The following is a 10,797-nucleotide window of genomic DNA, read 5'->3' on the forward strand; positions in this document are numbered from 1 at the left end:
TCTCTCTCTCTCTCTCTCTCTCTCTCTCTCTCTCTCTCTCTCTCTCTCTCTCTCTCTCTCTCTCTCTCTCTCTCTCACACGCACAACTCTCTTTCTCTCTCTCTCTCTCGTCCACCCTCTTGTCACGAACAAGAAGACTAGAGACCAGGAGACGAACTCCAGTGGTGGGGGTGGGTGAAAATATGGTCGCATTTCATTGGCGCTGTTCGCAGTCGTGGTTGCCGGCCAGTTCATCAACTACGAGTGCTGGACTTCGAGGAGCGTCGTAGTTCGTGAATTGGCCGACAACCACGACTGCGAACAGCGCCCACGAAATGCGACCACATCACGGTCTTACATACAGGTCTGGAAACTCAGGCAAATTTTGGTGGTGGGGGTGTGCCAAAATTTAAGCCATTTTTAGTGCACAATCTTGTCACCACAGCGTGTCGCTGTTATCGCAAAGTGTTGTAAAAGTGGAAACATAACCATTAAACTCAACGTTAGTGCGTGGCTCGGTATACATTCCAACGAATTGTCTTGGATAGTCCATAATGACGAATTCTTGCATAGTCCCGAACTAATAAAAGCATGTATAAATCTGTAAAATTATATCTGCCCGAACGCAGTCAAGGTTAGAGTCTTGCACTGACCGATAGCAGCGACACACAGGGCGAACTAATTTTGGCTTAAAACTGAGCACTACCCCCACTACTCGAGTTTCCAGACCTGTATGTAAGACCGTGGACCACATTATGGCCAGGGGAGCGATCGCGTGCACGATCGAATTCGATCGGTCGACTTCTCATACGTCTCTACTCTACAGGTTTCATGGTTCATGCTTATTTATTATAGGATAGTTTCCCTCAGACCATAGATTGATCATGTACGAAGAGTGGTATCGGATGGCATATTCCTTCTCGAATTCGAATTCGATCGGTGCACGTGATCGCTCCCCAGGTCTACATAGAAGTCGTAAAGTCGTAGTCGTAAGAATAGTCGACTATGATTGGTCAATTCTTATGCGTCTGACAAAATTGACCAATCGCAGTTGATTATTCTTACGACTACGACTTTACGATTTCTATGTAGACGAGGCTTTAAAGCCTCCGCTACAATGATTCTCGGTTCTGTCTACAATGGTCGTAGTCGTAAGAATAATCGACTGCGATTGGTCAATTCTTATCGAGCGACTACGACTACGACCATTGTAGACAGAACCGAGAATCATTAGGCTTGTTTTCTGTTCCTACACTAGTGAACTAGTGCAATAAATTGGAGTAAGACAAGCATATTTTTTCTCATTCTAGCTTACTGCACTAGTTCACCAGTGCAGGAACAGAAAACAAACCCCTTGTAGCGGAGGCTTTAAGTTGAATGTCCACGAAGGGCGTGTTGCATTCGCCCAATCACAAAAACGGGGCCGTGGCAGCACCGGCAGGCTGTCAGACTTCTCTCTACTTGTGCGACGTCGACGCCTTTACGTTGGCGAGGGGACGAATGGGATATTTGAAAACATTTTTTTTGTCGCCGATACGTCCGCTCTGGTCCGCTCCGAGCTCCCCCCTCCAGCGCCGTCCACCTGCCACACGCAGAGCTGGCAGAGCAATCGCGAGCGGACACGAGGCGTGACGAAGCGCAGGCTGTCAATTATACACACGTTTGACACACATGACCGTATTGCGCGGCGATCTCAAAACATGATAGAATAGCCGTGAAAGATGTGGGAAAACTACTGGGGCGTCTACAATGCACTGTGGTGCGTGTTGACCGTCAGCCTTCTCGTCCACGGGCACGACTTTCGGCACTTCGACGACACAGTGATCTTCAAGATATCCTGGCCCGGGAAGGGCGAGCTGTTGGTGAGTACGACGCCCGGTCACGGTGAACGTCTGCAACCGTCGCCGCGGCGATTCATGCCAGGCCACGACCCCCGCGATCATCCGTCCCGGCGTGTGCTCCGCTTGTTTCTCTGTCCCCCCAGGAGACCCGGCCGAACACGGAGCCGTACGTCGTGACCACCGCGAACAACGAGCAGTACAGGTGCATGATCCCGGACGCGACCGAGCCGGAGCCGGATTACAGCGAGACGTACGACGGGCCGAATCCGATTGAGCTTCTGCAGCCAATATTCGCGCAGAACAGCTGCTCCTACAGGGTACGGCGGCGCCGGGCATTTGCATGTCCGTCCACCACTCTCTCACAATTCCCTTTCGCTAGTCGTTAAACCTTGTACCCAACGTCTCGGCGATTGTCACCGGTTGTCGTTGCATAGGTACATTGTACGGTAAAAAGTTGCACAACGGGAACAACAATCATCGCTGAAAGACCTTAGAGAATCCTGGTCTACAATGTGTTCTTTGCCATTGGAAACATTCTATTTTGTAAGCGGATCTCAATATGCTTAAAAAAATTCAACAATGTACCCTAGTAGCACAATACAATTGGCGCAATATTGGGAATCTAATATTCCTAACATTAATGCGCAGGTATGTTACCTGGTAAAAAGTTACACAACAACAACGACAATCATCGCCAAAACGTTAGAGAATCCTAGTATTGATCTGCAATGTACTCTTTGCGATTAGAAACATTCTATTTTGTAAGCAGATCAATATTAAATAATTCAACAACGTACCCTAGTAGCATAATACAATTGGTACAATATTAGGAATCTAATATTCCTAACACTAATATGAATATTGATTAAATATTGATCTGATACAATTAGACCAATATTGCTGATTGATATATTGGCTAAAAGGAGATGTTCACCTTGCAACATCCAATAGTATAAGGTGGACAGCTCTTATTTAGCCAATATGCCTGCAATTGTTTCAATATTAGATCAATATTAATCCTATATTCATATTACATTGCTAAATGTTGACCAATTCACTTCAAATATAATGTTATATAATTATTTCATGCAATATCTGCATTTATTCCATGGCCAAAGCTGAACCAATGCACTGTGCTACCAGGGTGTAATGTACAGTTTGTCAACTTGCACGAATTTTCTAAACGTATTCGTTGGCTATGAAACAAAGTGTTCTAAACATAAAGAGCGCGTTGTAAATCGATTTTATCAATGCAACTCACCTTGATTCAATTCTGCCATGCGTAGCTAGAGTCATATTGGACCTACGAACTGTGCCACGGCAGATACGTACGGCAGTACCATGAGGAGAGAGAAGGGAAGAAGATCAGGATGCAGGAGTATCACCTTGGTAAGCTGGACAAGGCGCAGAAGACGAAGCTCTCGACCTATTACGACGAGCAAACGAAGAATCCGAACAGGAAGCTAAATATACCCATCAAGAAGGTCGACGGGCTGAATCTGCCATACGTCGAGGTCGAGATGACCGACGGCACCATGTGCGACTTGAACAGCAAGCCGAGGCTCATCAGGGTGCTGTACGTCTGTTACAAGCACGGTAAACACGACATATATTCTCTGAAGGAAACCATGTCCTGCGAATACGAGGCGGTCGTGCTGTCGCCGGTATTGTGCAGCCATCCCGATTACAAGCCGCTGGACACCGGGGAGAATCAGATCAAGTGCCAGCCCGTGGACAAGGCGCCTGAGAAACCGCGGTCGCTCATGGCGATGGAGCTCGAAAGTCAAAGGATGCGGCACCAAGCGAGGGTAAATCTGCGAAAAGTACCTGGCAGACTTTTTTTGGCAACCTCCTCTTTACTTTCTAGTCCTTGAAGTATTGTTTGGCACGTATTTATGTTTCGTTTGCGTATACTAATAGCCGTATCTTTTCCATTTTTGTCGATTCGACCGAGTATTCTGCAGAAGTAACGAGTTGTGTTAATAGCAGACGCTTATAGTGCGTACTAAGATCTTTAAATAATTTTAGATCTGACAATCTCGCAGAGTAATATAGAGAATACTGCTTCTCTGAACAATTAACACACTTGAATATTAAAGCTTGTATAATTTTGATAATAGCAATCGACCAGTGTTCCGTAACTGTTTAGTTTTCGACACTAGACACTTGATTTTCCTTTTTTTTTTGTTCCAGTTCGTTTTTACTGTTTATTTACTGTCTTAATTATTTGTTGCACAGGAAGACAAGCCGCAGAAACTGTATGCAATCTTCCATGTAGTAAAGGAGGGCCAGGTCAGAATATTTTGCATATATGGGAACAGGATTAACGCTTGTTGATCATTATGTAGTTACCATTAGCTTGTGCGGATGTTATTTCCATTCTGTCCCTTCTTTATCTACATATTCCGACACGTTGTCCGACACTGTTACATCACGAATGTTTAACTCGTTTCTTTCTTGTAAAATTGTATAAGATATCATTTTCTGTCCTTACATCTCGCTAGTATTATATACATGTGCAATTAGTATGTATGTCATTATCGTTGCTACGTTACATCGACAAAATCATTGAATGAGAAACGTAATAATAATATGTAATCGCATCGTCTGCACTTGAAACAATCCATTATTTATATCATGCTACCGTTTGCACATTAATTGTACATATGCACGATAACAATCCTTTTCATAAACAAGTGAAAGAAATGGGGTGCTTTTTGTAAATGTTAATTATACGCGCAAGCTGAACGCGTGGAGTCTATCTATTGTAATGAATTGATTACAGGACGGCGACCAAAGAGTGAGGGTCGAGATACACCCACTGGATATTCCGGATAAGCACAGTAATATCGACGAATCTATCAACGCGCTGCAGACTGATCAGAATGTCAGTCCCGCCGAAGTCAGTCCTGTTCAGAATTTTCTAAGCGGAAAGAACTGCCTGCACGGAGCAAGTATCCAGTAGTAGTGCTTCTTTCGTTCTCATCGAACATCTTTTAATGTTTCTGTTTAATGCACTACTAGGGCAACGGTTGGTGGAAGTACGAGTTCTGTTACGGACGTTCTGTCGTTCAGTACCACATAGAGAAAGATGGCACAAAGACAATCGTCAATCTCGGTAGATTTGATAAACAGAAGCACTTGGATTGGATCGCCGCGCATCCACACAAGAAACCCAAGCCGTTAGAATTAAGGAAACACCTCTCGCACTTTTACAGCGACGGAAGTAGCTGCGATAAGACTGGGACTTCTAGGCAAACCGAAGTACGCGTTGCTGTTAAGCTCGTTGAGTGATGTCGTTGATTTGGAAGAAGATGGCGATTACTTTCAGTTTTCAGTTTATAACAATTGCAAGAAACATTTCTATATTTTTATCGAGCGTAATCAAGCAAATTGAATTCTCTTAATGACCGCTGTAAAAGTTATCTTTTTAAATTGTAGTTTGTTTCTGTGGCGATTTTTTAAAATGCTCAGTCTGAAATTTATGAGTTTTGATTCGTCTTCTTCCGAACCGAAAATAAATTCCTATAAATGCCAGAATTTGTTGAACAATTTTGTGCAGTTTTCTCACCGTTTGCCCTTGTTTCAGGTAAAACTGAAATGCGTGGAGGACCATACTGCTAGTCCATCTAGTGTATCGTTATTTTTACTGGAACCAAAAACATGTGAATACGTTTTGGGAGTCGAATCACCGCTGATCTGTGATATCTTAGAATACGCCGACGAAAATGGACTTCTGAGCGACAAGTTCGAAGCGAATTTCGATAAACTGAAGTCTATGGCCTTGCACGCGGAACAGGACAATTTAGATGAGCGAATAGCCAATGGGGACGATTAGAGCAATGTTGATTAAAACTCGCCAAAGGCATCATTGTTTAAATATTGCAATTATAAAAATGTTCATGGTTTATTGAGTATAAACAATTACTTTCTATAAAACACTAATGAGTGAGAGTGGAAATTAGTTGACTAGATTACATGATTGTGTTTAATATTATAGTAAAAAGATTCGTCATTCCAAACTATCTAACAATATAAGTATTTAATAGTTTCCGCGCGTAGATGTTCTCCTGTCACGTAAAAATGAGTGCATATCAAAATCGTGTTCCAATATATGCAATTAGGTTTACAATATGTCCCGATATTTCAACAGACTTTTGGAGAATAATTTTCTCTAAACTGAATCAGGGACATGAAACTTTCTATTTCGACTTATCTTCACCCTATCCGAACGATATCGCGAGATACGCGAAATAAAGGCTCCTGAGATTCTACGAGGAGAAGGCAGCGTCTCTGAGAGAATATCCAAAATTTGCAGTATTGTGCACCTGGTCAGGAATGAAGGTACGCCGTTAGCCAACGTTCAAGCCGACGCCGACGCGGAACTGCTGCTTCTTGTGATTGAGGAAGCCGCTTATAATTAACGAGGCCCCGGGGATCGGGTGCAGCCTCTTCTCGAACACGGCGCCTATGCTGGTCTCCGAATTGACGAATCCCCGGCAGATGAAATCGGCGTACGGGATGTCGATGCGGTACACGATCGTGCCCACGGACTCGTGTATCCGCGTGTTCGTCTCGATCTCGACGCCGAGCTGCAGCTGCTCGCTCGCCTTCCGATGGTAGCAGACGTGGATACCGGCCTCGCCGAACGTGGCGGACAGCGTGGTGGGGCCGGTGCTGTGCCGGAACGCGGCGCACATCACCGTCTGCTGGCCGCCGGGTATCAGAGAGCCACGTAGACACGCGATCTCCGTGCCGAGGGTGATCCTCGGCGTCACCGCCTGCAGATAATGCAACACCAGCGTGCCGTGCATTCTCGTTAGATCCGGATTCGCCAGAGTGAGCGCGAGGGTGCAGTCGTCCGAGCGGTACTCCAGGCCGGAACTGAACGTCTTGTACCTCTTGTCGACGATCTGCGTAGCGAGCTTGAATCTGTATCTGCAGCCGAGCGTGTGCACGAAGCTGGCGTTCATGTTGCCGCTGGGCGTGATCTCGCCCGAGATCACCGGGTACTTCTCCGTGAGTCCCACTCGCTTGGTGCCGACGTAATTCACGCCGAACTTGAGGCCGTACGGCGTCACGGAGCTCAGGGTCAGCCTGTAAGTCACGTTGAAGTGCTTGCTCAGGCATTTCCGCAGCAGCAAGTACGCGCCCTCGAAGTTCTGCGGATAGAGCTCCTTGGTTTTCGCGTGAAGATCCTCGAAGCTGCTGGGATTACCGGGCTTCCTGTCCACCTCTTCGAAACAGGGAACGCACGGCGGCTCCTCCAGGTTGTCCGAGGTTGTCGCCAAGAGCTGGTCGCGTCTCTTGATAAGCGCCTGGACGATGCCCATTGTGACGCGGGCGTCGGCTTTTCCGATGAGTAACCGGTTTATCTTAAATCTACCAACCTCAACGCGCGTTCGATATGTAACAATCTTCATTCTGTACTCGGTTTCAATGTACTACCGACTTGAGCTCTTTAATGAAAATTTTATTGTAAATTAAACTATTTTATTGATAAACGATATGAATAAAGGGTCTTCTTTTTTTTAAGCTTGCTACTGAAATTAATATTAGTGATTTTTTAGATGCAAAATTAGATAAGTGGTAAATTTCTTCAGCATCAACGCATGCCTGCTATATGTATAGAATGTAAAGTGCTGAGAATATTTTTCATAGACACATAAGAGCAAGTCTGAAAATTCTAGTATGGTACACAAAAAATATGCGTCATAAATACAAATCTGATTATATATCACATTGATAGATCTCTGTGCGAATTGCACGTTCAATCATTTGCAATTTTTTATGACAATTGAAAAATAATTATTATAGAAAGAAGTCCAGGACCAATATTTTAAATAACATAAATTTTATAAAACTCTAGAGTGCCGTGTAGGTATATGTATAAAAAAATTTGATATTTTTTCATACATACGTGATTAATAAAAAGTGAATCTATTCTCGCGGTGCCGCGTTAGATAAGACTTTCTTAGGCAGATCATTATCGCCGTCCACGTGTGTTTAGTCCGCGGGAGCAGAGTGCAAAAGAGGTATTATATTTTTTTATGAGTACAAAGTACACTAGACTAGAAGTGCGTGATTAACATATTTTTGTACTCATCGAAACTCTACTCCTTTAAGTTCTTTTTAGTGATTTTTCTTTAGTTTTAGGAAAATAAATATTAATCTGTAAAAATGACAAAAACTTCAACGATCATAATATATCTATAACATGTGATATATATTTTTTAATATGTACAGATAATTATAATTTTTTCTCAAGATATTTAAGATATTGATTGTTGCTAGAAAAACATAAAACATAGAAACAAAAATTCGTTAATTTTCTTCCTCCGTACTTTTCTTCTATACATTGCTTACATTATTTTTACATTACGTAAAAAATAAGAGTGTTCTATGCGTTACGAAATAGGTTTTAAACGTAAATAGGGTTTTATGCAGAAATAATGTCGAGGTTTCTAAGGAAATTGTTCTCTCAGAAAGAGTCTTTAAATATTGTTCAATCTCTGTGAAAGAGGAAGGTGAATCAGTGGGAAAAGGTAGACTTGGAAAATTCCGTACTTTCTACACTAGATTTATGATTTCTTATCATATTCTGATAATCGCAGTAATCGTAGTATATGACGAACTAACATTTGTACTTTTCTTGGGAAATGTTTTCCTCTCTGAGATCTTAGATCTATTGTCCTTTTTCAGAGACACAAACGTCAACTAATCCCGAATAATGTCCGACTTTAATCATTTCTTCGAAATTGCGTTCCTATTGCAAACAAATGGCAATGTTCAAACAATACTTGAAGACATGTTCAATAGCACTTACACATCATTTAGATATCATTCAGATCAAATCTTTGATTAATAAAATTGAATAATATCGTTATCATTCGTTATCATAAGCCGTCCTGCATATAAAAAGGGAATAAGAGTAACGACATCGAAAGAATCTTGTTTCTTCAACAAGCGACTAAACAGCAAAATGAAGAGCGTCGTTTGTATCTTGGCACTGCTGTGCACTGCTTTTGTGAGTCCAAATTTTATTTAACGTAACGATTTATTTTTAATTAACGAGGAAAGATCTAATTAAAACATTAATTGCATCCATCATCTTATCAACCTCAATTCTTATAAATAAAAATGGATTTTTCTCTTCTGAGAAAGCAGAGCGGAGATATTACTTTTTTATATTTCAATAACGAAGTTTATGTATCTTTTTTTCAGGCATTGGAGCAAGATGTGACAGACCCCTCGCGCACTCTCGAGCGATTGGTGAATCTACAAAAAACAGCCACCGAAGCTATACATAACGGTCTAGTGTTTTTCGAGGAGCGAACGACGCAGAACCTGAAGACGAAACTTAACGAATTGAAAACCGAAGCTTTGGTGGATATTCACAATACTATCAACGAGGCACTCGAAAATGTCAATGTGAGCATCTTTTATTTTTATCATATTTAACATAACATAACATAACACAAGTTGGATAAGAGAAATATTTAATAATGTAATTAGAATCGAAGTCAACCTTGTTTAAAATAATAGATAGAGTACGATCAGATTACATTAAATTATATGCAGTTTCAATGTAAACTAATGTAGTCTGATCTTATTCTATCTAATATTTTAAACAGGGAGCGTCATAGTTTTAAAACGGATTATGAGAGATGTATAAAATATACTTATTACTTTTCTAGTTGTCTATCGACAAGGGAAAACAAGAAGGTAAAAATGTGAACGAGTGTTACTCTTATGCAAGGAATAATCTCGAGACGAAAAACACAAATGCGATTGCTACATTGGATACGTGCATCCAAAACGGCCACACGGCCATGGAAGGCCCATTAGCAAACGTAGCCAACAGTATTGAGGTAATTATCATTTTCGTGATTAAATTCATCATTTACTAGAATTGTGCAGACATTACGATTATAAAAATGCCTATATTGTAATAATCTTTATAGTTTACTGATACTATAAAATTGCGCCTTCGATTAATAACTTTATTGTTGAAACATACGATTTATACGCCTGCAGTTTCTGTACAATTACATTGTGACAATAGCAGGAGTATTGCAATTTGTAATAGATACAAATAATATTTGATTGAACATTTCCAGGCGGCGAAAAAATTGCTGAATGATTTGGACGCTATCATACCCAACTGTTACTCTACGAGCTTCCTTAAAATGCAAGCCTGCGTCGTGAAGAATCTTTTCCTGACCAGATCAACGCTGAAACGTGTCGGTGCTAATGCCAGGGAGGTGACCAGTACCGCGGGAATCATATTTGCGAAAACGATTATAGACGCGAGGAGTTGCACAACGACGAACGCCGCGGACACCCGTTCTTTCAGCACGGATATCGTTATCTATACCGATAATTGCGTGAGAAACGCACCCGAGGGTACTCCCGAACCGTCTAGTACTGCGAAAACATCCTCTACTGCTACACCATCATCATCTAGTGCCAAGCCACCGTCGTCTACTGGCAAAGCATGAGCTACTAAAACCGCCAACTACTCTCAAGCCCATTGTCTAACTTTTCTACCTAAAAAACTTCAAATTTCACAAAAAAAATAACTCGATACGAGACTCTACTTAAATTTTAAAAGATCGCGCCCGTTTTCATTTCTCAGACGAAACCGTCATGCATGTGTCACGTTAAATGAAATCAGCATTATTAGATTCATTTTTATGAAGTGCTATGTATTACATATACGAATAATTGTATATGTATATTGCGAGTGTATTTAAAAATAAATATTTTATATTAAACAAATTTCCTTTCTTCGACGTGAAATATTTTATATATTTCACACATAACGTCTTGTGCTGACTACTATTGCCTATTTCTATGTTCGTATTTTAATAAGGATAAAGTTTACGCTTGGTATAGTATGAAATAAGTAACAAATATTAAATTTAATACGATTTTTATAGTTGATGCAATTTTTTTATATCATTCCTTTTGTAGA

General features: G+C 41.4%; 3 protein-coding genes across 4 annotated transcripts; 2 read left to right on the forward strand and 1 right to left on the reverse strand.

Moving 5' to 3' along the window:
- The first annotated feature begins 1,433 nt into the window (after nt 1-1,433).
- On the forward strand, nt 1,434-5,728 carry LOC105561158 (endoplasmic reticulum lectin 1). Of its 2 annotated transcripts, XM_012010904.1 has the most exons (7): nt 1,437-1,841; nt 1,964-2,137; nt 3,107-3,628; nt 4,059-4,112; nt 4,606-4,770; nt 4,845-5,084; nt 5,410-5,728. In XM_012010904.1, the coding sequence occupies exons 1-7, from the start codon at nt 1,701-1,703 to the stop codon at nt 5,656-5,658; spliced, it is 1,545 nt and encodes a 514-aa protein (XP_011866294.1). In that variant the 5' UTR covers nt 1,437-1,700; the 3' UTR covers nt 5,659-5,728. The 2 variants fall into 2 exon arrangements, with proteins under 2 accessions (XP_011866295.1, XP_011866294.1); XM_012010905.1 differs by lacking the exon at nt 4,059-4,112 and having other exon boundaries at nt 1,434-1,841.
- A 239-nt stretch (nt 5,729-5,967) lies between these two features.
- LOC105561159 (mitochondrial import receptor subunit TOM40 homolog 1-like) lies at nt 5,968-7,659 on the reverse strand. Its single transcript, XM_012010906.1, has one exon. It carries the CDS (start codon nt 7,241-7,243, stop codon nt 6,173-6,175), a length of 1,071 nt encoding a protein of 356 aa, XP_011866296.1. The 5' UTR covers nt 7,244-7,659; the 3' UTR covers nt 5,968-6,172.
- A 1,057-nt stretch (nt 7,660-8,716) lies between these two features.
- Nucleotides 8,717-10,601, forward strand: LOC105561160. Its single transcript, XM_012010907.1, has 4 exons — nt 8,717-8,847; nt 9,045-9,251; nt 9,518-9,691; nt 9,941-10,601. Exons 1-4 carry the CDS (start codon nt 8,803-8,805, stop codon nt 10,319-10,321), a joined length of 807 nt encoding a protein of 268 aa, XP_011866297.1. The 5' UTR covers nt 8,717-8,802; the 3' UTR covers nt 10,322-10,601.
- Nucleotides 10,602-10,797: the final 196 nt, after the last annotated feature.

Source organism: Vollenhovia emeryi, unplaced genomic scaffold (genome assembly GCF_000949405.1).
Source record: "Vollenhovia emeryi isolate VEMERY1.0 unplaced genomic scaffold, V.emery_V1.0 DF939210.1, whole genome shotgun sequence".
NCBI lineage: Eukaryota > Metazoa > Arthropoda > Insecta > Hymenoptera > Formicidae > Vollenhovia > Vollenhovia emeryi.

Coding starts and splice junctions, on each gene's coding strand:
- LOC105561158 (XM_012010904.1), top strand. CDS start 1,701: ATGTGGGAAAACTACTGGGGCGTCTACAATGCACTGTGGTGCGTGTTG. Junction 2,138..3,106: donor AGAACAGCTGCTCCTACAGG/GTACGGCGGCGC, acceptor TGCCATGCGTAG/CTAGAGTCATATTGGACCTA. Junction 3,629..4,058: donor GGATGCGGCACCAAGCGAGG/GTAAATCTGCGA, acceptor TTTGTTGCACAG/GAAGACAAGCCGCAGAAACT.
- LOC105561159 (XM_012010906.1), bottom strand. CDS start 7,243: ATGAAGATTGTTACATATCGAACGCGCGTTGAGGTTGGTAGATTTAAG.
- LOC105561160 (XM_012010907.1), top strand. CDS start 8,803: ATGAAGAGCGTCGTTTGTATCTTGGCACTGCTGTGCACTGCTTTT. Junction 9,252..9,517: donor AGGCACTCGAAAATGTCAAT/GTGAGCATCTTT, acceptor TTACTTTTCTAG/TTGTCTATCGACAAGGGAAA. Junction 9,692..9,940: donor ACGTAGCCAACAGTATTGAG/GTAATTATCATT, acceptor GAACATTTCCAG/GCGGCGAAAAAATTGCTGAA.